The 26339-nt window shown below is 47.8% G+C and overlaps 1 protein-coding gene across 2 annotated transcripts in view; it reads right to left on the reverse strand.

The window, feature by feature from the left end:
• Positions 1-26339, reverse strand: part of PKN1 (protein kinase N1) — a 106211-nt gene continuing 79872 nt past the window's right edge. For both annotated transcript variants that reach the window (XM_077327372.1, XM_077327371.1), the window contains exons 3-22: positions 25076-25221; positions 24269-24398; positions 23802-23947; positions 22897-23110; positions 22294-22494; positions 21988-22097; positions 21414-21557; positions 18936-19011; positions 17565-17727; positions 16901-16997; positions 16686-16771; positions 14424-14502; positions 11714-11805; positions 10236-10412; positions 8466-8528; positions 6711-6787; positions 6363-6505; positions 5621-5728; positions 5232-5312; positions 1-4382 (exon numbers count right to left, since the gene is read on the reverse strand). In XM_077327372.1, coding sequence (XP_077183487.1) covers positions 4179-4382; positions 5232-5312; positions 5621-5728; positions 6363-6505; positions 6711-6787; positions 8466-8528; positions 10236-10412; positions 11714-11805; positions 14424-14502; positions 16686-16771; positions 16901-16997; positions 17565-17727; positions 18936-19011; positions 21414-21557; positions 21988-22097; positions 22294-22494; positions 22897-23110; positions 23802-23947; positions 24269-24398; positions 25076-25221 — 2537 coding nt within the window. In that variant the 3' untranslated portion in view covers positions 1-4178. The remainder of the gene's footprint in view (positions 4383-5231; positions 5313-5620; positions 5729-6362; positions 6506-6710; positions 6788-8465; positions 8529-10235; positions 10413-11713; positions 11806-14423; positions 14503-16685; positions 16772-16900; positions 16998-17564; positions 17728-18935; positions 19012-21413; positions 21558-21987; positions 22098-22293; positions 22495-22896; positions 23111-23801; positions 23948-24268; positions 24399-25075; positions 25222-26339) is intronic.

Below are 26339 nucleotides of genomic sequence, written 5' to 3' on the forward strand. Positions count from 1 at the left end.
TAGAATCACAGTAGTTCATGATTTATCCTCATGGGCTCCAAACAGTGCAAGGCCAGTTTACACAAACTGAAACTCCAGTCCAAATGTACACCAGGTAGACCTCTGGCCTACAGTTGCCTCAGACAGTCACAAATTAGGTAATCCAACCATTTGCATTATAGACAAAGGTGCACACTAAAACAGTTTGTGGCAGAAGCTCCCACTCCCCCCTTATTCGTACAACCTTCCTTGACAATCTGTCCTTACATTCAACTTAATTCTATCTTCCTAAAACCAGGGGGTGATGCTTACTCTTGTATCTGAGACGCTGTGGCTTTTGACTGGCGGGGTAGGTCCAGGACCTAGTGAGGGATGCAAGGCAGTCTTGAAGCATTTGTGTTACATGGGAAGATGACCAGGGATGCAGTCTTATGCTGTAGACTTTAAACTTCAAAGTGGAATAAACTGTCGACATGGATGCAGAGTCAAGCCCCATACAGCATAAGAGGTTTACATCAGGAAGAGGATAATGTTAATCCTGAGGCATCAATATGTTAAAGTGAGGCTTATTCTCTCTTCTTCCCCCCCCCTCCCAATTTGGGCACTGTCTACAGTGTTTCCATGCTGGATCACAGGCTGAGGACATGGTTGTCTGGATCAAGGCTAGGTACATCTGGAACCAAACTCAAATTTCTACCCCCTGAATTCTGCTAGCTATATAAAGATGCAAAGTAGTGAAACGTACAGGTGTTATTTGCCATGGGCAAAGAACAGACCTATGTAGGTCAATGTAATCACAGCACCCAGAAATCTTGCTTCCCAATCTGGTTTTAGAAATTTACATTAGGTGTGTTACACACAAAACCAGGGTTACAACCTTAATATTTAAAAACCTGATTTGAGGGTGACGGGGAAGAAAGCTGAAATTTTCAAATACTGGTTTCTTTGTGCCCAGGATCATACAGCAAAACTTCCTGATGCAGCCCTGAAGATACAGTCTGCCCAAGATTTCCATGCTCTACAGCAGAACACGACAACCTTGTTTTACTGTAATAAATTTCCATTCTATAGCATGAAGAGCTGGGCATGTGTATGTAGTGATACTCTGCATCCAAGCAAAATTAAATGCTTTTAAATCGAGGCCAAAACTGGTTTCTCCTCTACTACAGATAGGAAAGGAAGGAATTGCCAACATTTATTCAGCGAGTGAACATTAAAAGCAAGAACAGAACCAAAGAGCTCTTGTATCCTATCCAAGAATGGGCTGGGGAGAGCACCCAGCAGTCCTGCCTCGCACTTGCTTGCAAAGCTTTTCCCTCACACATCATTCAACAAACCCATTTTGGTCTAGGCAGCTTCATATGGAGAAGTCTACAGTTTAAAACCCAAGACTTTACAACACAGAAGTGAAGGATCCAGGCAGCATTTTTGTGGCCACAGTGTGGTTCTGGTCAGGCAACAGAGGTAGTTACATTAAGGAAGGAAACTCAATAGACAAGAAAAAGCTTCAAGTCCTTAGCACAAAAGCACCTTCCAGCACACAATCCACACAGATAATTAAGCTTGGACATGCCCCCTAGGCAAGATATGAGAGGCAATGTAAGCAGAAAAAGAGGCACAAGGAAGTCAACAGCGCATTGTCTAGGGACAGATGCTACTTTCCAGTGTTTCAGGCTGGAACACTGGAGTCTTTGATCCCAAAGCTGTGATGCTCAAGGCCCTCCCTACTCGAACTGAGAACAGAAACAGAAGCACTGCCTTGAAAACAGATTATAGCTGCAAGTTAAAAAACAGAGCAGGCCCAACTTCTGGAGTGGTGTGTTTAAAGAAGGGAAAGGCAGCCAGCCAGTGTAAAACAGAGCTATACAAGGAATGAGGCAGAATGAAAACTCCCATGGTACTTAACTCCCGTGCAAAAGTCCCTCTCTAGGCCCTGGACTTTCTCACATCCTCAGCAGCAGGGCTGCTAAAGGCTAGCGTCTTTCCCACACAATGCAAATAAAGACTGGTTCTGCTTTCCCTGAGGCAGCAGCTCACAGAGGAACCTCCCACCTAGCCCCTGCTATTCTGACAACTGCATCCTTCCAAGTCTATTTTATTTCAGTGGGTTTAGAAGGGGACAGCTCTGCTGATGATTGAACTCTCTCTCCTGACACTGCAGACTGAAGTCTTCCAATTCTTTCCTCAGAGACAAATGGATGCCTGCTTCTGAATTTCAACCCTAAACAGTACCGGGAAGTGGAGAAGCTGAGGTTGAAAAAGGAGAGAGTACTCGAGTAAGTGAGACACCTCTGAGACACCCTGCTCCTTGCAATCATCATACAACAAAGGAAGGGATGTGGCCTACAGCCTCTTGGTCAAGCTATGAACAAATACCCCGCCCCTTAAAAGAACAAGGCTGGTCACTCCTTATTGTGCTTTAAAAAGCCTCTCATACTCATAATCAATGTGATTAGAGAACAGTAGGGCATATTGCTCCTCTCCCTTCCCAGACTAGAGTTTCTAATCAGCATCAGTGCCCAAATAAGGAAGCAGCTGATGATTGCTATTCCAGGTTAGCCAATCACAGATGAAGCGATGCCATAGTGGCAGTGTGATAGCAGCCACAGCACCCCTCCTTTCAAATGCAGCTCACTACACCAGGCAAGGTTTTTACCTGTCTAGAAAAGAAAGCCAATATACTGCAGAGAGAGAGAGAGAGCGCTATGTTTGAGCCCTGCTTGCAACCATTTCTCTGCACTCAATACTAGGTCAACATTTTAAAGAAAAGCTCATACTGAGGAAACAGTGCCAAGGACAAGCTAACAGAAATAGTGCTTCTCTGAACAGGCACTGAGGGAATGGGACCAGTTAACTTTGCATGATTAGAGCCCAGGGAGCTTTAAAGAGTGTAACTGGGACACTTCAAAGAAGACCAGTGGTATGTTAGTGCAGGTGGAACTTCCAACCATTGTTCAAGTTTTGAGAAGAATTTTGCAGAGATCATGTAGAATGGCACCTACCCTGCAAAGGCTGCTCACAAGCTCTTTCCCATGCCTATGTTGTCCCTTTCACAATGAAGCTTTGAAGTCCAGAGCTGCCTACAGCCATGCAGATAGGGTTCCCAACTGCCTGGAGAAATACTGTCCTATCCTTTAATGGGATGTTGTTTACCTCCATGCCTTGAAAAGTTTCAGATGCCCACTTCCACATATTGAGCCCATCTGAAAGGGAAATCACATTCTGACCCAGCTCTTTTGGTAACTATTCATCATCTCGATTGACGTGGGATGCACATGAGTGTGATCTGGATATTCACTAGCAGGGCAGGGGGAAGATAGGGTTATCAGCAGCAGTAGAAAACAGCCTGTTTGTCAGAAATGCTACAAATCAAACCAGGAAATGAATATGGACAAAGGTCTCAAAATCCCATCCTCCGATTACCTGAGATATTCTCTTAGAGAAAGTCTCAGAAAGTGAAACGGGATATAAGATGGAAATAGAGGATGTGTTCCACCAGTCATTTCCAAATAGTAGGTATGAATCTACTGATAGGTTGCAGGGCTTTTACAGGCAGGTACACGACAATAGTGCAGAAAAGGCAAACAAGTTTTTTCTTCTAGATTAGGGGTCTGAACGAACAGCTTTCCACATCGGAACTAGCAGTGCAAGCTATTTCTTTGCAACAGTGTTTGTATTTTTTCCCCAATGCCAGAGGCTTTCAGATATGCATGTTGGGGTTAGGGGAATGGCCCTCTGACTTCCCTGGCTCCAACACCTATGGATCCCTAACAGTGGGAAATGATTCTGCTTGGTTCAGTAGGAAGTCTAGGAACCAGTGGAGAAAACATGTTTTCACCAAGACTTCTTTGCTTCAGTCCCTGGGCTAATATTACCAGTTAGGACAGGGGTGGCCATCTGTCTCTTGCCCCTCCCTTGGAGAGAATGGGTGTCCACGTGCCTGCATGAATGACGCCAAGGCCTGTAGCAGGCAGAGAGATTTCTGGGGCTTTCCCTACCTTCTTGCAGAGCTGGCCTATGATGGATGAACATTACTCTACCCCATGAGGCTGGCAGAGTTGCTGGGCTTTCCCAGCCCCACCCCTGGAGCTAGCAGGCAGGGCTAGCAAGCATCTGAGTCACTGAGGAAGTGGAATGCTGCCCTGTAAGGCTGGCAGTGTTGTTGGGGATCTCCTTTGCCCCCCACCCCCACCCCCGAGCTAGCAGGCATTAGAAACATAGTCAAAGTCCTTGAAGGCATCCTGGTCCTTTTGGGTGAGGGGCCGTAATTCACGGGGCGGTGTCAGCATAGGTGCCTCTGCTGTGAACTCCTCATCAAAATTGCTGATGTCGTCCCGGCCCTTGATTGTTGGCACAAATGGCGGCTTGATCTTGCGGGCCAGCAGGGCTTCCCAGTCGATGCTCTGCAGACAATGGGGGAGAACCAACAAGAAAAATCATAGGAGATTTAGCTTGAAGCATGGAGTGTTTGCAAGAGAAGCTACAGGGTAGGTACTGGAAAGATTCAGTCAGCATTACAGTACAGAGTACTACAGCGCATAGTATGGAGAGCCCGTGTGGTATAGTGGTAAAGAGTGGCAGACTCTAGTCTGGAGAACTAGGCTTGGTTCCCCACTCCTCCACTTGCAGGCAGCTGAGTGACCTTGGGCAAGTCACAGTACTCTCAGAGCTCTCTCAGTCTCACCAAACTCACAGGGCGTCTGTTGTGGGGAGAGGAAGGGAAGGTGTTTGTAAGCCGCTTTGGGAATCCTTTGGGGCATAAAAACCAATTCTTCTTCTTTTACACACAGTGGGTTGGGTGTGTATGTTTATATAATTTATTGTATTTATATACTGCCCTCTATTGAGGCTCAGGGCACTCGGCAAGGGGTACTCTTTTCTGAATTTGCAGTCATTTGAATGGAGGATGCTGTTGTACACACAGATGGGGAAAAATGCTTCCTTTCAGTGGCAATTGTAAAGTTTTCATGCAAGAGCACTGCTGATGATGGCAAATATTTACTGAGCACTATGCGAGCATGCACACAACTTCAAAGACTAATACCTTAGTTATTCTTACCGCTCTAGTGTGACATAAGCCTTTCTCCAGCCTCAGGGCAAGAGGCATCCATCACATAATCTCTTAACACTAGCTGGGGCTTATTGTAACAGAGGACCACTCAGCTCAAGCAGGCACTTCTGAGTTGCTAAGAAACTAGGCAGCCCTTTCCCAGGATATCACAAAGGTAAATTATGGATGGACTCCCACTGACCCTGAAGAATGGCTGCTTCTTCACGTCTTCAGCATCACGCTCACTGGAACCCAAGCGTCGGTCTGGGTTTCGCCGCAGTAACTGAATAAAGGTGAATAAAGACCACCCATTATCAGACCATCACACAGACAAATGCACCAGTCCCCTATAAGCACCTTCTGTCCAGCCCTGCAGGCATCTGCTCTACTTGACTTTCTCTGTCCCTTCTTGTACCATCTGGGCCTGGAGAAGGACAAGGAACGTGCTGCGACTGCTGCATCTTTGGATAAGACCCCAAATCTTCCTACTGTTCTACAGAGCTTCGACTCTCTTATTATGAATGTCCTAGTCATCTTAGATTTTGGCTCTAGCAGACCTTAGGCTAGACAAAAAACAACACCCAGACTCACCCGGCGCATGATGCCAATGGCCTCTGTAGAAAGGAAGCGGGGATAGCGCACTTCGTCATTCACAATGCTGTCGAACACTTCCTCTTCATCATCTCCAGGAAATGGGGACTGCAAGGTCAATGGAGGCAGCGTAAGATGGTGGGGGCACTGCTGAAGCCCGTCTTGTTAATCTCCCTCACAATGAGTTCTTATTACCCTTGCTTGTGACCATGCCAGGCCCCCTCAAAAACTAAGTCTTATGTAATCCTCAAGATCAGCTTCCTTCTCTGAAAACAGTTCTTCCCACATCGCCCCACACAGCCTTTCTAAGCCAGCCCTATCCATTCCAGGCATCTGCAAAGCCAGCCTCTTGTGTGGAAAAAGCCTAGTTTCATATCCCTCAAGATGAGAGACCACGAAAGAAGACTGTTCAGAGGAAGGCAATGGAGAACCAGGGCCTATTCTGCACACAATAGATAACGTAAGTAGATTTTGCTGTTCCACACAGGAAAATCCAGCTGCCAAAGCACATTGAAAGTGCATTATCATATGTGTGCAGAATAGGCTCAGCTCTGCTTCTCACTTGCTCTGAGATCATCAGGAGTCACTTGATGTCACTTATGTATGTACTTTTCCCTGAATTGCCCATATTTTTGCTTTTCTCCAGCAGGATGGATATCCAACCTTGCCTGCTATCCAGCCCTAATCTCCCACATGTACACACTCTGCATCCTTCTCCTTTGGTCACACAGGTGGGACTTACCTCCCCAACAAGCATTTCATATACTAGCACACCCAAGCCCCACCAGTCCACAGCTCGCGTGTATGAAGTGTCCGTCAAAACTTCTGGGGCCAGAAATTCTGGTGTTCCACAGAATGTGCTGGTGCGGTCAGCATAGCCCATCCCTGGGAGCACAGAACAAGACAACGGTTAAAACACAGCTCATTCACCCACAGTCCTGTCCAAGCCCTGCCTCTACCTGGGGCAACTGCAGATGTTTTTAAGGCTCAGCAGGATGGCTGCTAGATCCCTTTCACTTTTGTTGGATGCATTTTATTTCGCAGATCCTCGGCCCACTGTGGTGGCGTCCATTCCACCCTAGATAATCACCTTCCTTACAGAGGCCAAAGTCTGCAATCTTCACAAAACCTTCCGTGTCCAGCAATAAGTTATCCAGCTTCAGGTCCCTGTAAGGTAAGAGAACATGGGGCAGAATTCTGGAGAACATCTTTTGTAACTGCAATAACAAAAGCACAGCAAAACGAATCTTGGGGGATTTCTGCACCCGTTAAATGTTGTGAAGTGCTTACCTAACGAAATCATTATATTCCGGCCCCTCCATATGATGTTGCCAACATGCAGCACCTGGGCAGTAAATGGCTGGCTACATCCTCCATTTTAAAGCCCTAGTTCGTGAATCCCAAAAAGGGGATTCACCAACCTATGCAGCGCTACCTAATGGAGAGCAACCAGCGGAGGAAAGTTATGGAGGCTAAAATGTGCGAAAGGTGCCTGCCTCATCCCGCCCTCGCTCCCGCCCGTCTCCCGGGGACAAGAATGTCTTTTTTAAAATGTCTGACAACCTAGAGCAATGAATAGGAAGACAAAGATGCAGGCAATGCCAGAAATAGAAGACATTTTCCTCAACATGGATGTCGTGCTATCCAATTACAGCCCCCAATCATCATGAATGGCTCGGTGTGTTACTGACAGGAAGGCAAGAGGCCAGCAGCAACAAGTGCTGTGCGCAGGCTGCAAGTCCCTGCTGTTGCTGCTGCCGCAGCCCTAAACTGCACTGCTGTGCACCCTGCTCCAGGAAAGGTGTGGCAGCCTTCCGGTAGAAGAAACTTGAGGCAGGCAAGCCAATGGGATCCGGTCAACCTCAGCTCAGGTCAGGCACCTTCCTTGTCAGGCTGCAGAAGGGAATCGCACCAGGGGCAGCCTCAGGGATGCATTCGAGCCCAAGGAGGCCCCTAACATTTTGCTTGCTACAGCCGCCGCACGGCCGGTGACTCCTGCAGCCCCAGCCCCAGCAAGGGCAGCGGCGGTGCCTGGGGGCTGCTCCCGCTGGTGGCATTGACTCCTCGGTGCTCCCAGCCACAGTTCGGCACCATCGCTGCCGCAGACGCCCTGCCACTCACCTCCCCCCAGCCTATTTAAGCAGCAGCGGTGCAGGGCCTGGGGAGGGGTCACTATTCCCCTGCCCGCCTGGGTCATGACGTACCCAGGAGGACTGGTTGGGCCAAACACCGCCTGCCATGCCATAAGCCCACCAGAGTTGCTAGGCATCAGGGGGATTCGCAAAGCACATTTCAGCAGGACCCAGACCAGACCAGGGTGCGTGGTGAGGGGAGGGGGAGTCAATCGGCTTTTTAAATGTATGCATTAAAAAAATTAGCAGGCATTGCTGGACCTTTAAATCATGGAGAAAGGGGACTGGTTGCCTGGCTTGATTGACAGGCGGAAGAGAGTTGTGTATAAAGTGTGTTTCTGTCTTCCACCATTTCCATCAGCCTACTTGGAGGATGAGAAGTGCAAAAAGGCGGCAGATGAAAATAAGACTATAAAAAGGTGAGGAGGGGCTTGGAGCTGCGATAATGTTTAGCGCTACGCCATTCAGCTGACATAACACTATTTTTTCTAATGTGCGGAAATGCCCTTGTAATTTACATTTTAGAGACTGTCATAATGACTAGTATGCAGTCCCCCACAAAAGAGATAGGATGGACAACGTTTGTTCCAATCGTCTATCACTCCCAGGCAAAGGGCAGAGAAACTAATGTAGAACTTTTAGAAGTGAAAGGATGTGGAAATGACAGTGGAAGGAAACTTACTAGAACATGCCACCTGCTGCCTATTACTTACCTGTATACGATTTTGTGATCATGAAGAAACTGCAGACCTAGGACAACACAAGCAGCATAAAATCTGCAGAAGGTAACAGAGATATTTTTTTCAGAAAGAGGCTCTGCCCAACCAAACTCTGTAAGGCATCAATGACTATATTCTCTCTCTCTCTCTCTCTCTCTCTCTCTCTCTCTCTCTCTCTCTCTCTCTCTATCGCCACTCTTGGACCCTGTCTGCTCGTGGCAGTTCATGGTAAAATCTTAAGAACCCTATACAATACATAACAATACAAAATACAACACAAACTGGTGGTAAAAACCAATGTATAAACCTTCCCTTCTCCGGCTGTCCATGCCCTATGATAACCACCACTACTGCCCTGGGGAGGGGGGGAGGGGAGGAGTAGTGGCCTCCTAGCCTGGCCTCAACCAAATGCTTAACAGAAGATCCCACTTCCAAACATCTGGCAAATGCTTCCGAGGCAGAGTCTGGCTGGCCGTCCATCAGGAGACAGAGGTGGGCGTCATCCTCATAGTGGTGACATCGCAGTCTGAAGCTCCAGACCAGCTGTTCCAGAGGGCGCATATAGATCTTAAAAAGCATGGGGGAGAGTATTGCTCCCTGTGGTACCCCACAAGGGAGTACAAGGTGGCATGGCAACTCTTCTCCCACAGCTACCCTCTGTGTGCAGTAAGGCTATCCCCCAATCCCCGTCCTGGTGAGGCATTGTGCTAGCAATTCGTGATTGACCACATCAAATGCAGCTGTCAGATCAAAGAGCACGAGGAGCACCAAACCACCCTGGTCCAGCTGGTGCCAGAGATTATCCATCAAGGCAACCATGCAGTCTCTACCCCGTGGCCAGGTCAAAGGCCCATCCAGGGCTGAAGTTTCCTCCAGGAATGCCAGGAGCTGGTCCATGGTGGCCCTCTCAACCACCTTACCCAGAAACGCGAGATGCGAGACCAGAGGGTGAACCACTGCCTCTTTCAACCCTTCAGGGAACTTTCCAGATGATAAGGCAAGGTTGGCAATATCCCTCCAAGAGCCTCCTGTCTGTTGGTCGTCCAATTTGAGCAGCCATGATGATTATTATTATTATTTAATTTTTAGACCGCCCTTCTCCCAATAGGTCTCAGGGCGGTTTACAACATAAATAGTTAAAACACAATAAAATCCCCATAAAAACCCCAATTAAAAGTTACATATAACATATCACATAACATATAGCGGCGGTGGTCACAATTCTGATCTTAGTTCAGCCTGGTGGAGAGAATAATGTTCAGAAGAGGGTGGCACCAATGATGGACAGGGATCCAAGTGGCAAGTGGTTGCCCTCAATGACCCCAGCAACTTGTCCACTTCGGTTAAAGAGAGCCGCCTGAAGCCATCAAACCTCATCCCCCTCAATGGCTATGGAGCTCCCAGTTCATATTCTGTATCAATCATGGCAGGAAGGTCACAGCAGAGCAACAAGTCTTTATCTGCAAAAAAGCTTGCAAATGTCTCACAGCTCAAATCCAATCTATTACTATTCTGGCACCCTTCCTCAGGGGCTGCAAGAGTCCGAACTAGCCTATATAATTGTGCCAGGCAAGAGCACACTTTAGAGTGTAAAGGCACTGGGGAGTTGGAATCGGGAAGGAAAGCATGATGCTGAGGGAAAGGGTGAGCTGAAAAGGCCTAAATGCTAGGCATAAAACTGCACTGAGTGAGATGCTTTTGGGGAAACTCTTGCCCCATTTCATTCCGCAGCATGAGCCTCCCTCCCGCAGAGGCTGGACTTACGTAGCACGTGGCTCAGTGAATACATCTGTGTGGATGTGCATCATGAGGTCTCCACCAGCTGTGTATTCCATTACGAAACAGACATGCTGCAGCGTCTGGAAACAGGCGAAGAGGTTCACGAGGAAGGGGTGCCGGGCGTGGGTCACAGTCTCAAAGATCCGTTTTTCACACATCAGGCTAGTAGGGAGAAGACCATGTCAAAACGGGTAACCATGAGCTGACTTGAACCCATCTATGTGAACTATTACTTTTATATAACCTACACTGGAACTGCACATGCATATACTGTGAGCTATGTGTAGACAGACAGGAAGGCTACAGGTTCAATCTAACTTGCATGACCCGTAGTTAGAAGCAGAGACCTACTTGGTCCAGTCAGCCTCCTTCTTCGTTCAAGGAGTGAAATGCAAAGTATTCAGCAAATATTCATAGTTTTCACCACTTCATCTACAGGCACTTCCACCCTCATTTATATGAAGAGGCACTGTTCCACTGGAGACATGTGGTTGTCATGAGTGTGGTTAGAGGATCTAGGCCGGGGCTCCTTGGCCTTTCCCCTATATCCTGCCTTAATGGCCTCGGCCACAAGCTAGTCCTGGCCCTGCCATAAAAGCAAGGAACCAGCTGCTCCCATTGACCTGGAGTTGGCATTTTCACATGGCTACCGAGCTTGGGGAAAGGGGGCAGAACCTGGATGCCTGTTCCTGCCTCAAACTACCTCCTTTCTCTCACCCCCAAGTCCTCCTTGGGAGGGGCACGGAGGCATAGCCAGCTGACATCACTTCCAGCTCAGTTCTGGGGCCCCTCGAAATCTGAAAAATATTTCAGGGGCTCCTCCATGGCCAAAAGGTTGAAAAAAGTCCTCCCTAATAAGGCAGGGAGCAGCAATGAAGGCAGGAGCTGAAGTGGGAATAGTGGGAGCCAATCAAGTGATGGGATGCAGGAGATGATAGCAGCTTCAGAGTTCCTGCACCTGACTGAAGAAGGGCTGTTTTTTGTGTCCTGCTTTCCACTACCTGAAGGAGTCCCATGGTGGCTTACAAACCCCTTTCCCTTCCTCTCCCCCACAACAGGCATTCTGTGAGGTAGATGGGGCCAAGAAAGCTTTAAGAGACCTGCTCTGTGAGAACAGCTCCTAGAGAACTGTGACTAGCCCAAGGTTAGCCAGCTGGCTGCATGTGGAGGAGTGGGGAATCCAACCTGGTTCTCCACATTAGAGGCCACCACTCTTAACCACTACACCACACTGTCTGTCTGGAGCCACTGGATGTAGCATGCCCTTTCAACCTGCGTTCACTCATAGCTCCCCCATTGCACCCTCATCGAAACAACACTGCCCAAGCCCAATATTGGCTTAGGTTGTACCCCAAATGAAACACTAGTGCTGTACCAGGGGCATCAACCAATCACAAAGGAGACTTCGTGCCAGACCCCCAGCCCTCCCAGAAGCACTACATGGCCCGGCTAGACAGACTCACCTCTCCACTTCATCCCTTGCCACAATGTCCCCCTTCTTCAAGGCTTTAATAGCAAAAAGCTCCCCTGTCCGACGCAGCTCAGACAGCAGCACCTGCCCCCAAGAAGAACCCCAGCGAGACATGGTTAACTGTAGTCAAGGTGCCTATTCAGCTCAACTGGATCTCTGGTTTAGTTATTTATTTTTATTATATTGGACTTCTATCCCACCACTTCTCCAAGGACTTTGCGCGGGTTATAGGATAAAATAATAAAACCCCATAACTCCTTGAAAACCAAACCCCCATAACAGCAGGAACAAGATCGGCATAAACAATTCTCTCATCCCCCTCTGATAGCCACCCCATGTGGGCTGCATGGTGTAAGTGTGGGGACCGGATCCCATGGAGAGGCCTCAACCAAAGTCCTGGTGGAAGAGCTCCATCTTGCAGGCCCTACAGAACTTTGCCAGCTCCGTCAGGGCCCTCAGCTCTCCTGGGAGCTCATTCTACCAGGGTGGGGCCAGGACCGAAAAGGCCCTGGCTCGGGTTGAGGCCAGGCGAACCTCCTTAGGGCCAGGTACCTCCAGTAGATTGGCGCTGGCAGAGTGAAGAGCCCTGAGGGGGACATAAGGAGACAAGCAGCCCCTCAGATAGGCAGGGCCCAAGTCGCAAATGGCCTTAAAGGTTAATACCAAAACCTTAAACCTGATCCAGGCCAGAACTGGCAACCAATGCAGCTGCCTCAGCACCGGCTGGATGTGGGTCCTCCAAGGTGTTCCAGTGAGGATTCTAGCAGCTGCATTTTACACCAGATGGAGTTTTCAGTTCAAGGACAAGGGCAGGGCTGCATGGAGTGAGTTGCAGACATCCAATGTGAAGGTGACCGTTGCATGGATCACTGTGGCCAAACAGTGCAGGGGAAGGTAGGATGCTAGTAGTCTCGCCTGGCAAAGATGGTAAAATGCCATGTGGGCTACTCCTATGACCTTGGCCTCCACTGGGAGGGAGGCATCCAGAATCACCCTCACGGAGGCCGATACGTTAAGTTGCACTCCAGCGCTTCCTGTCGTATCCCTTTCCTGCTCAGCCACAGGACCTCCGTCTTGGGAGGAGTTGAGTTTCAGGCGACTCTGCTCTAACCATCCAGCAACAGCTTCCAAACAACTAGCAAATTTATTCGGTGAGGAGTTTGGGTGGCCATCCATGAGGAGATAAAGCTGGGTGTCATCCGCATATTGATGACAACCCAGCCCATAACTCTGGACAAGCTGAGCCAGAGGGCGCATATAAATGTTAAAAAGCGTGGGGGAAAGTATTACCCCTGTAACACCCCACAAGGGAATGCAAAGGGGTGCGACAACTCTTTCTCCACAGCTACCCTCTGTGTCCAGTTCCAGAGAAAGGAGTGCAGCCATTGTAGAGCTGTTCCCCAAGTCCTGGCTCCAGCAACAACTTGTGGTCGACCATGTCAAATGTGGCCGAGCAACATGAGGATGGTCAAACTGCCCCGATCAAGTTGGCGCCAGAGGTCATCCACCAAGGTGACTAACACTGTCTCCACCCTGTGGACAGGGCATAAGCCTGGCTGGTATGTGCCGAGCACTAACGCTTCCTCCAAGTATGCCAGGAGCTGGTTTGCCAAGGTCCTTTCAACTACCTTACGCAGAAATGCCAAGTGCAAAACCGGGCAGGAGCTGGCCGCGTCCTGCAGGTCCAGAGATCTTTTTTTTCAGTAGAGGGTGAATCACTGTCCCCTTCAGCACATCTGGGAACTCTCTGGTAGACAGGGAGAGGTTGATGATATCTCCCAGAGGGCCTCCCATCCTCTGGTCCCTCGTTTTGAGCTACCAGGATGGACAGGGTTCAAAAGGGCAGGTGGTCACTCTCCCTCCCCCAAGCAACTCGTACACTTTGGTTTCTGAGAGCCCCCTAAAGCCATCAAGCATATCCCCCTGCGAAGGCCAAGGGGCCTCCAGTTCCCTTTCTGTATCAAGAGTGGCAGGAAGGTCCTGGTGGAGCAACAAAACCTTATCTGCGAAAAAGCTCGCTAATGCCTTACAGCCAAATGCCAACTGACTACTATTTTGGCACCTCGCCTCAAGGATGGTCAAATAGTTGGTCTGGGCGAGAGCTCACAGACACGATACAGGCAGCATAAAACTGTTGTTTAGTTGCCTTATCCACCAACTCATGTGCCTTCATAAGCATACGGTAGGGTGTTCTTGCTGTTTTGTTGCAAGAGTTTTCCTCCATGCTTGCTCTAGCTGTCTCACCTCCCTCTTCCTCTCCCTTAGCTCCCCCGTATACCAGGGAGCTAGTTTGAGGCAAGGGCGGAGAGGGCTAAAATGCACCCGCCGCCCACACATGGAGGGGGTGGTATCCTGAGCTGGGCCTTCAGGGCATAGTGGTCCGACCATGGGATGGGATCAACCGCCATCAGATCCACCTCTATCCCAGCATCGAAAACCAGATTGAGTGTATGGCCGGCCTGATGGGTGGGTCCAGTAACAAACTGGGAGAACCCTAGTGCCGCCATGGTCAACACCAGGTCTGAGCCAGCTCCAGAGGTCGGCAAATCAGCATGGCCACAGGATTATCTCTGCTCAATGACCAAAGCAGGTTCAACAAGAGACAAGTGGGTCCTCCCTCACACTGTGCAGCTGGCAGGCAGTACCTGGAAGTCCAGGGGAGAGAAAACGGTTGGAACTCCAGGTTGACATGCAGTACTTACTTTGCCAAAATGGCCACGTCCAAGCACCGCCACAAACTGAAAATCTTCCATAGTGAGAGGTGTTTTTCTCAGGCTGTCGCTGAGGGAAAAAGAGCCAATCAAAGATGTGTTTTCCCGCCACTCAGGCAAAATATCTGATAATCATAACTAGTATTAACATACATGAGATCAAGAGGGACAAAGTAGTGACCATTCTATGGGCCTAATGGGTTCTACTATATGCACCACATACAAGTAAAGGGGCTGGCTGAACCATTACTCTCCTATACAGCCCAAACAAGATTCTGAGAAGGATTCTTCACATGTTAGTTAGAATAAAAGAGCCTGTCTGGGGTGAGTGCAAAATATATGATGGAGGTAGCACACATGGAGTTTTATTATCTTTACCAAGCAAGGCTACTAGTGCCCTACCTTCCCCTAGACTGTCTGGCTACCATGATCCATGTAGCTGTCACCTCTAGACTGGACTTCTGTAATTAACTCTATGCTGGCCTACCCTTTTCCTTGACCCAGAAACCCCAGCTGGTGCAGAATGCAGCTGCTAGGGTCCTCACTGGTTCACCTTGGAGGACCCACATTCAGCCTGTGCCAAAGCAGCTGCATTGGTTCCCAGTTCTGGCCCAGATCGTTCAAGATTTTGGTTTTGACCTTTAAGGTCATCCATGGCTTGGGCCCACCTATCAAAGGGACCGCTTGTTTTCTTATGCTCCCCACAGGGCACTTTGCTCTGCGCATACTAATTTGTTAGTGATCCCTGGCCCCAGAGAGATACATCTGGACTCAACCCAGAGCAGGGCCTTTTTGGTCCGGGCCCCGACCTGGTGGAATGAGCTCCCTGGAGAACTGTAGGACTTAACGGAGCTGGCAAAGTTCTGCAGGGCCTGTAACATAGAGCTCTTCTGCCAGGTCATTGGTTGAGGTGGGGTTAGCAAGATCAATGAGCTCCCCTCAGGTCCTGCTAGAATAGCGCATCCTTGTTAGCTGACTGCGGGAGGTAGAAGGAATCTTGCAATTTCTGTAAATTTTGGATTTGCTTTGTTTTTAGGGAGGTGTTTTGTTGGGATTTTTACATATAACCCACCTTGAGTCCAAGGAGGAAGGCGGGCTATAAATGTAATAAATAAATAAACAAACAAACAAACAAACAAAAATACAGAACTGGGGCATGGCCACTATCATTCATCTCATGCAGCCTCAGTAGTAGTAACTTGTTTATTTATGTTGTAATATGCAAGAGCTGCAGTGTGCAAGGCTGAGTAGAATATAAAGGGTATCCTGCAGGGGGCATTGGAGGAGAGCTATATTTAGCATAGTTAGGATAGGAACTTTCTGATGATTTTCAAATTATCTCCTCCTGTGTCCTGATTGGCAGCTGACTTCTTGCTTGTTTGAACATACTTCGTCCCAGCTTCCCTCACTGAACAGAAGAATGACTGCAGACAACAATAACTAGATAGTAGGTCTATCCTCTTTCTGTATATAATTATTCTCTCCTGAATAAACACTATTTTATTCTTTAAGCAGCCTGGTGCTGCGCCCTCTCTGCACATTCAAATTCTGCCATTGATTTAGACTCTAGCTTTCCTTGTTGTTCAAGATGTCTTACAATAAAAGAACATTTTCAGTTAAAACTAAAATAAAACAACAAACCCCAGTTCTCTCCCTCCCTTCAAAAGATGCCTGCCATTCAAACCCCCTCAAAAGCCCTGGTACCAGGGGAGAAAAACAAACACATGCGGGGAGAGACAGTTTCTCCCCATTGTGCCTTGGGCTTCCCATAAGAATCCGATTTGCAGATGCAGCATAACACAGTGTATTGTCGGGTAAAAGCCAATATCCCAAAAGTGCTTGTGGTATTACAGGGAGCACTGCAAATCACCACAGCACCGTTACCCTGGAGAAACAAATACGTTTTTAAAGCAACAATGTATACTGCATGTGTTATCTCCAAAAATGAAGCCATTTCTTGAAGGACAGAAGAGGCAAAACTGTGCAATTGTTGCAATTTAGACTGATTTCCCAGGAGACTGGGTATTTTCTTGATGTAACTGTCCTCGATTCAGTCCAGTGAGTCTCCAGGGCTGCGGGTAAGATCTATTGAGAGCAGGAGGCAACACAATGAGAGGAGTTCAGATGGAAGGGGGGCAAATTCAGGCCACAGCAGGGACATGCAATTTCAGTAGGAATGTGACACAGGGAAATGGCATGATAAGGCAGGTGTACAGGTAGGGGGTAGGGGTGGAGGGGCTGCATGTTTCCTACCTGTGAAACGTACTCTCAGACCCTTTGGCCACACCTCCCGGGCCCAGCTCCACCTGGAAAGGAATCTCATCCCCCACCTGCGAAGTCTGAAGAAACAAGAAAATGAACAATTCAGAGAGGCCTGAAGACAATAGATGAAAGCAACATTCTTGAGATTATGCAACAGGCAACAAGAACTAAAACCTGGACAACCACACCAAGGACAAGGCACTTACCAACAAGAGCTTACTGGGTAGTTCATTGTCATCCTGGTCCACGTGCTCCACTTGTGCCCTGTCTCCTTCCAAGCTCAGCTTCTCAATGGCAATGTCCCTGGAGAGGGAAAATGGCAGTCTGGAGAATCCAGGCAAAATCACAGGAAGAACGGCTGTGGCAGGCTGTGTCCATGTCCCTAAAGCATGAAGGCCTCACCGCACCTAATTGCTTCCTGGCAGGACAGCATATGAACTTCAGAAAAATGTCTGAGCCCTGCGAAAAGGCCACTGCTTGCTCAGAAAAAGGGCTGTGATTGCTCTGTGACCTGGGCCCTGGAGTGCAGCTGTCATGAAATCTAGGAACTTGAATGGCTATGACACCAATAAAACAAAGCAGAATCCTTATATTGTTGGCTTCCATTGAAAAGAGCAGGTCACAGTGAGGGTGAAAACAGAGGTAGTTTTGGTTAAAAGTCTGGGAATGTGGCTTTACATGGGACAGAAGATGGAGTATTTGCATCAACACTGCCCCCGCAAAAGAACTGCACCTCCTACCCCAAACCTTCCTCTCCTAGACCTTGATAACTGTGGGGAAAGTAGTCACTCAAAATATCGAAGCTTGCGGCAGAAGCTGGGGTTCTTTGGAGTGCCAACTGTCTGCCCACCAGCCACAGAGGACACTCACCCTGAGTTGAGACTGTGCCTACTCTCTGAGCCAGATGTCGGGGTCATCTGTGTTGACGGGCTATAAGTACCCGTGGTGTTGGCAGTGGGGATGACACGTCGCAGGAGCCGTACCCATGTGGCAATGTCAATGTTCATCTGCCGGGCCCGCAGGAAAGCCTTCCCTGAGAGAGATGGGGGGGGGGGCGGGGGACAGTCGTATCAGTTCATGTACAGTGATACCCAGGCCGCCAACAAGCCCAAGATCAGGAACAACAAGTTAAAGGTGCCAACTGGAATGCACAAGGCACACTGACCAATGCTGAAGGGAAGTCCCCACACTTTGCTAATGCAAACCACTTAGTAGCCTGGTCATGAATGGCTTCACTTCCAAAAGACCTGAGACCAATAACTAGGCTGCTTCGGGTGCGAACAGCTGCTTTGGACGCTGAAGCACCCAACCCTAAGCCACTGGTTCTACTAGGAGAACTGTCACCTGGGATGCAATTGCCTCGGGGCTAGCAAGCCATAAGGATGAAGAAAAAGGACTGTGACCTCACTTCAGTTACAAACTCACTGGTTTCAAAGGTCTTAATCTGCAGTAACTTTGCATAGCAAGTGGCCTTAGGACACTATTCGCTTTCAAAATGGCAGTAAAATTCATGCATAACAATCTGCCACTTAATGGAAGATTTGTCCCCCACATTTGATCAGAGCTTCAAGAAAGCCAAGGAGGCACACTAACATCCCTTCAGTCAGAAAAATATGTTTTCTTTTCAATTGATCTATTTGCTCATTTTCTTTCTGTGTCTCTCTTCTGTCTACTGAAATAAAATGTTTTAAAATTGGCTCAATCACTGTGGAGGAAACCTTTCATTAAAATCATCCCTGGAAGCTGCAACAATCCACTGTGTGCTCCAGGACAGGGGTAGTCAACCTGTGGTCCTCCAGATGTCCATGCTGGCAGGGGCTCATGGGAATTGTAGTCCATGGACACCTGGAGGACCACAGGTTGACTACCCCTGCTCTAGCAGGTCCAACTCGAAAGGGAGTCGTGATTTATCCTTCAGGAACCAAGTAGTGAGCTAACTTCTCCATCCTCCACTCCCTCCAGTTCGGTTGGGGAACCCTGGCTCCTTGCCAGTCAAAGCTCTGATTCCCAGGCAGCCAGAGAGGGAATTTTCGCAAAACTATGACTGATGCTGCTTGTGATGGCAAACAACATCTCTGTGAGAGATCTGGGAAGAGTGGTGGGGCACGTAGAGCAACATACACACACAACTCTCTCTTGTGGTGTAGAGCCATCCTCTGCGTAAGCGAAGCACCCCAGCAGACTAGAAAAGAGTTGGCTGGAATGACTGAAACTGCCCTCCTGACAGTCCTTATTCCTTACCTTGCTGCTTGGAGAAGATCTTCTTCTGCCGCTGGAGCTTGGGAATGCGTTCAATAACAGGGTTGAAGAAAGTAACCTGCAGCAAGAGGGAGTTGGGAGAAGCTGGACTTTGCCCTGGGCAAACAATTTCCACCAGTATTAGCACAATACAAAAGTGTTTCAAGGCAGAGGCCTTTGTGCAAGCCACAAGATGGGGCCAGGTGTAGAAGTGGGACTGGGCATCTAGAAGGATGAGTTCTGCTTTCACCATGACCCAGCAACATAGGGGAAGTGCTTCCTTTCCAGACTGGAAAAGGGTTTTGCTCATTGCTCTCTCACCTTCTTAAAAAGGGAGCTACTTTCAGGGAAGGAGACCTTCATGCCCTGATCTATGACCTCTCACATTGAAGTCTGAGGTAAGAAAAAACTGACAGGTTTGCCTGCTAACTGTGTGTTAAGCCTTGGGATCACTAAGAACTCTAGATAGTCCTCTATCCAGTGGCCCACAAGGGCCAGAGCTTGTTGTTTCAGTACAACAGAAGCTGAGTTGTTTTGACTTCAACACTGCAACTGTCTCCTGGGTAGTATCTCAAGGCCTACGTTAACCATAAACAAAAATAAATTTCCGTAACACAAACTCTTTGTGGAAGCCAATAGAAACTAAGCATTGTCAAAATAACATTATCCAGTTTATGAATAAACTATATTTTGGTATTTATCTAATTGACAAAAGAACTCTTCAAAAGAAAAATAAGACTCTTTTAGAGCTTTTGCATATCTTTTTAAAATCTCTTAACTGCATATTTGATAGCTGTTGTATGGACTCCAGACATTCTTTCCCAAAACAGAATTTTTATTGTGACATTATATTTTTCTATCACTTGAAACAAAATATTTTATTGCTGGGAACAGAGTTCACCATGGTTCTTTTTAAAGACACTATAAAAAGCACTATTCAGCCTCCATAAAATAGATTGGGAAGTAGACATGGTATTGGAGACAGCCAGTCTTGTGTTCACTTAAAAAAATCCATGCACAGAGTCCAAACAACTAAAAGGAAAACAAATGCTACTTCTGCACAGATGGTGGGTGACAGAAGCCATTGTATACCTTTTCCTGGGCCAGAGTGAGTGGATCTACTCCACTTTTTCAAAGCCTCAAAATTATGCAGTTGGCATGTTATTCAGATTGCAAGAATAAATCTGAATCCTTTACCCATTTGTGTTTATACATTATTTCCTCCTTCTTCCCAACCAAAGGACAAAAAACTGGGATGCCCTATTACCACCTTTTCACCTTGCAACATGATTATATATTTTTCCTTATTTCCCTGCTAAGATGAGGAGCAGAAGTGATTGTAGAAGGAGAGGCAAACTGAAGAATATAATCAATTGCATTCAAATGGTATTTATAATCATACCTCCAATTGTGAACTTGGCTCCTGTGCAGATCTAAAACCACACAGAATGGGGACATGTACAGATAGGTGGCAAAGTTTTAAAAGGAAATTTAAGATTCGGCTGAAAAGAACAACCTCTCATGACACTATGTTGTGAGATTTAGGCCAAAGGAAGAAAGGAACAGTTGCCTGCTACCTTATCATTTGGGCAGCCCAGGAAGAGAGAGAAGCATACGGGGGGGGGGGGGAGTGGGAACCACTATTGCTCCTATCCTGCTGGTGCTGTGGTCAGTGAGCAGGGGCAAGGAGGAAGTGGGGCAGAAGATGGCTATTCTACAGGTGGGGGGGGGAATGAGGGGGGAGTGTGAGATGCTGACACCCAAATGAGCGGAAGGAAGGAATCTCATGGGTCTCTCATTTTACCTCCATTTTAAAATGCTACACTGCCCTATGCTTATTGTGAAGCAGGATGAGGAGAAATTCTCTACAGCAGTGGTCCCCAACCCCCGGTCTGGAGACCGGGACCAGACCATAGATCAGTCGGTACTGGGCCGCGGCTCCTCCTTGTCCTCCTCCCCGGCTGCTGCCTCAGTGTCTGCCCTGCCCCTCTGCCGCTGGCTCACCTTGGTGCTGTCCAGAGGCTGCCATGGCTGGGGCTCCCCCTTGGCATGGCACTGCACAGCTGCTGCTGGCAGCGCCCCGCAGTGGGCGGCGGGAAGTCAGGGGCACCGGTGAGAAAGCAAGTGGAGCAGGGGCTCAGGCGGCAGCAGCAACATCCCTCAGCAAAAGACTACCCCCCCCCCCCCGGGCATCAGCAAAATTGTCAAGCGTTGACCAGTCCCTAGTGATGAAAAGTTTGGGGACCACTGCTCTAGAGGCTACATAACTGAACCAACTGGTCCTGCACTTTATGGCAAAAAGCCTGGTCATATTTCAATTTTCATCTGTGTGAGAGAATGTATTACTGCCTCAGAACTCATTGGATAGTATTTATCTCTCTCTACCTTTTCCCCTAATCATAGTCAGCAACAAAATCTGACTACCCAAAGGTTCATTCCACAGCCTCCGATCAACCCCAAGTGACTTCAATTATTTGTTACCTCTGCCAAGAGAGTGCCTTGTGGCTCCAGCTCCAGGTGGATTTCATGCCGTTGGTTGTCAAGGAAGTCTTCTAGCTTCAGGTATTTTAGCGCACAGAGGCTGCGGTAGTCACGCCAGTATACGCCTATCTCCAACTCTCTTGCCTAGTGTGGATTTGAAAGGAAGCTATCTGTCACAAAGTAGATAATGACTCCAAATTGTACCCACATCCGCCATACCAGGTCCCAACCCACATCTGTAAGGCACAGTGGGTGAACAGGTTCCTTCACTATATGCTTGAAGAACAGAGTTCTTGGAGACTATCATAAAGGTTTCACGGTCAGTGCTAGGGAGTATATTCGGAGGTGAGTTAAAAGGTCAAAATGCCTTGACGATCCATGCATGATGATAACTTTCCCTATCTGATCAGTATTTGACCTTTGATCCTTCTTCCTAACCTTGGAGTTATGTTTGAGGAGAACTTACACCAAGTAAGGGGCTTAGTATGACTACTCTATATACTTTCCCAAAGCCTTAGAGTTAACCCTTGTATCCTACAGAAATATCATGGAAAGGTGAAGTCTTTGTACGTACCCTCTCCAGCTCCACAGTGAAAATCTGGTTCCAGGCTTGCAGGCCACAGGGCTTCCAGGCTGTCTGGCCTACAACTACATTATCTAGCTTCAGTACCGCACTCACCTCATCTGTGAGAACAAGAAGGACAATAAACTGGCATTTTGGAGGACAGCAGATAAGCGGGAGGCAGCAAAATGCAGATTTTAATGCTGACCAAATGGCTTGAATAAAGAAAGCGAGCAGCCACTGGTGTACTTTCCCCCTACCCACAGCACTCAACCTCTTCCCTCACTCTAGTGCCACTAAACCCACAAGACTACTTACTGCTGATATCTTCAGATTTGATGGTGGTCCTGCCGCTTACACTACCACTCCGGCTGTACAAACCTCGCCCACTCCGGCTCATGAAAGAGGGCCGTGCTTCACCAGGGCTGCTACAAGGCAGAGAGACGGTAGACCCACGGCTACGTCCTGGGACAAGCTCCAATAACCCACTGCAGCCCAACAACTGCACCTCCAGAGTGCCTGTCAACAGAAGAAAGCTCAGGATTCAGGAACAACACCAGCTGGACCCCTTTCAAAGCAGAGAAGTCACTAGCTCAGTATTATGATTACATGAGCCAGGAGTCATACCCATTTTACCTATTAAGTGAAGGAGAGAAACCTGCAGGGGGTGTGTGTAAAGTTACAAAGTAAACATGGTTGCTGACTCCAAGCAGAGCGGATCGTAATGAACATTCTGGCAGTGTATAGCAGGGGTAGTCAAACTGCAGCCCTCCAGATGTCCATGGACTACTGGCAGGGGCTCATGGGAATTGTAGTCCATGGACATCTGGAGGGCTGCAGTTTGACTACCCCCGGTGTATAGAGTTGAGAGGGGCTGGGTAGCACACTGAGCCGAGCCAAGTTAATTGGAAATGCAGTTACCTGTCAGTGGGGATGGCTTTGAAAGGGTGTTGTACTGGTTGTGCTGGTAGGTGGTGGCGTTGCGAGCACTGAAAGCAGGAGACGAGGCTAGGATGAGTTCCTCTTTGATGATGCAGCCTTTGGGGTGATCCTGGGGCAGCTCACCAAGACGCTGCTCCAGAGAGTGGCGCAAAAGGTCCAGCTTCTGACTCGACTCATTCAACTTGGTCTGTGCCTGCAGCAGAAGGCCAGATGGTTCAGGTTCAAGTACTGTTCTATTCTCCATCCATCTCCCCACCTTGCATTACCAACTCCCCATTGATATTAACTATTTATTATTATTTTATTTATCTTATGGCGTGTCTGCAGTGTAGCTAGAAGATATGAGGATTGTCTGGCAGCCAGGCAGGGGATGTTTGGAGATGGTTTGCCCTTTACTCCCTCCACATCATGACCCGTTGGAGGAACGGGTCATGATCTGTAGCCAAGGGACCAAGTTCATGCCCATCTGGAGAGCCACAGGATGGCCACTTCTGCAATAATCTATCCAGATCTACCTCCCAATGGATTGCAGTGGCTAGAACTGGGTCCTGCGGGCCAGGGAACTGCATAATGACAAAGAAGAGCATGTAAAAGATATGCACAGCCTTTGTGATCAGCTTCTGCCTAGCTCAGGTTATGAGAATGAGGATATATATGGCATAATTATGGTGCTGAACAGTTGACGGCAGTCCCATTCTTTGAAAGTTTTTCCTTTCAACAATGATATTAACACTGAATTTCAAAGCTGAAAATATACGTGGGAGAAGGGAACTGGATTATTACAAAACTATTATAGGTTATGTTTCTTGTAGGTCATAGGGAAGAAAAACGAGCTATTTTATGCTCTGCCCCCCTCTCCCCAATGGAGAACTGCTGCCCATTACCTCAGAGATGGCATGGCGGTCCTGAACTTTGCTGGAGCCCAGCAGGCGCAGTACATTCTTGGCTCCCTCAGATACAGCATGCTCCACCTGGAAGTGGTGCCTCAGCTCCTCTATCCTCAGCTCTATGGCACTCAGATCAGTATTACCTGAAAGTACCATGGGTATGGTTAGGTCCCAACACTTGTGATTAGGGAGCAGCAGGTATTTCTGCATGCGATACGAGACTTTGCTGGGGGAAGGAACCCAGAGAATCCCAAGACTGAGCAAACTGGGCTTTGGCACAGGGCCAAGGCGGGGCAGAGGGGTTTCTAAAATCTCTCCAGAAAGTATGCTTCAGCTCCTGAAGGACAATCTGAGGACTGAAGGGGGGAGGGGAAGCAGGCTGGCCTTTGTTGAGTGACTGCCTGCCAGTACTGAGAAAGCCTGTAGGGCACAGGTAGCACTGCCTTCATCATCCTCTCCTTCACCTTGCCCATCTTCCACGTTCAGCAGCACCTCATCAGCCTGCACAGCCTTGCGGATCTGCATGCGGATTATATTGATCTTCGTCTTGCTGTCCTGTAGCATCTGCTGAGCTGTCTGCAGCAGCTTCCGATCCTAGAGGGCAGACCAGGTGGGGTGTGATTACCGAGGAGAAGAGAAGAGAACGAGCCATTAGAATGTAACCAGTCCCCAAGGGCAGAACTCACCCATTTCGCTCCCTGTGTATTTTATAACTTAAATACACAAACACTTGCCACCCAGGGCTTAGGATAATGCCAATCCCCACATTTCTCTGCAAACTGCTCAAAGAGCTGGAAAAACATTCATCGGTAGTACCACTGGTCTTTAGTTTGAAAAGGGAGTCTATTTGAAACAGAAGACACCTTGCTTCCTCAAACAAAACTGTTTCCAGTATGGAGTTTAAAAAACAAACAAACTCCTGCAGTCTGCAGGTATCAAAACAAGGTAATTTTAATTTTTAAGTCATAAAAGACCATATACTGAAACAATATGGGATCATGATATAAGAAATCCAAACGAGTCACAGAATGTCTCCTTTCCCAAAATTCACAGATGTGAACTTGGGGTATTGTTTGGGTATTGCTTCAGCACACTGTTGCAGTCTTTGTCCAAAGGAGGATTTAATATGAAACAGGTGTGCAATATCTGAACCAACTTTGACTGGGCACAGTGATACAAGCACCTCCTTAATCTGATTGGATAGATGCTTTAGTACTCAAATATCTCTGACAGTGTGGAGCAAGCAACAGTGTCACGGACAGCACACCCACCTTAGCAGCACCATTGTCATACATCAGGATCATGTTCTCTGCCCCCTGTTTCACCTTCAACTCAATATTTAACTGCTTCTCCAGGCCAGCTATGCGGTTCTTGGTGGCTGTTGACCGGCTCAGGCTGCCTGGTGACTGGGGAGCAACTGGAAAGATAACAGGACGCAGTGAGGATGATGTACAAATTAAATAGTACCAAGGGAAAGATATCCTGTACTGATGCTTTATAAGGTTAATGGCACAGACCATCTGGGACAAAAATACATCTACACAGTCTTACCTTTTCTGTCATTAGTATACAATAACAAAGCAAGATGTTCTTGTTTTTTTTAAATAAACAGTTTGTTTTTTATTAAAAAATAAAACTAATGCATACAAAGTTTTTAAACACAAACCACAAAACATCAGCAAAACACAGTTGAAAATAAATTTCTCATTCTGGATAAGAAAGCATTCCATCTTTCAAATGAAAAATATGAAGACATTCTTATATAAAGCAATTTTAATGTTTTTTTTTTTAAAAATCACCATTGGACAGCTGCATCTCAAAAACAACCACTGCCTGCTTTATCTGAGCCTTGATGGAAGTATGAACTCAGAGGATCTCTGTGACAACAGGAAGATACTGCTCTTTAAATCATAAAATGTAAGACATTAGCATGTGTAAAATGTGGTCCAGTGGGCTGCCCCGAAAGAGGGGCCTCTCCCCATGTTCTCTGCCCAAGAACACCATGGCTGTCAGGAGGGTGGCAGCTGAAAGGGAACTGAATTCAGCTCACAGGTAGCATAGCTGGGATTCAAAGCGAACATGTTCCTCTGGCCACAGTATATCAGCACGTGACTGCAAAAGGTCCTATTCCATCAAGCTGAACAAATAATTCTCCCTCTATTCTGTTCCAGCCTCTGCTGCCAGGGGAAGAAACTCTAACTGAAGACACAGACCCCAACCCTTTTTGAAGGCACAAGGCAATTTCCAGGCTGTCTTTTAACATCCTGGTCCTTAATCGACTTCATGTGGAATTAGTGTTAGGCAACAGTATGGGCAAAACACTCCCTCATTTTGGTTTTTTTTTTTAAGGACAAAGAATGACTATTGGACTAGTAGCCTGCTGTTGTACAAGGCTGCCAGAACTACTTGGCATTCACTCCTGAGCCATGCAGTGCAAAGCAAGCCAGCTGGAAGGAAAGAAAAGGGGCAGCTCAGATTTTAAAAGCCAGTACACCAGTGAATAAATCCTAGATTTTCAGAACACCCAGTCATAAA

Source organism: Paroedura picta, chromosome 3 (assembly GCF_049243985.1).
Source record: "Paroedura picta isolate Pp20150507F chromosome 3, Ppicta_v3.0, whole genome shotgun sequence".
Taxonomy (NCBI): Eukaryota; Metazoa; Chordata; class Lepidosauria; order Squamata; family Gekkonidae; genus Paroedura; species Paroedura picta.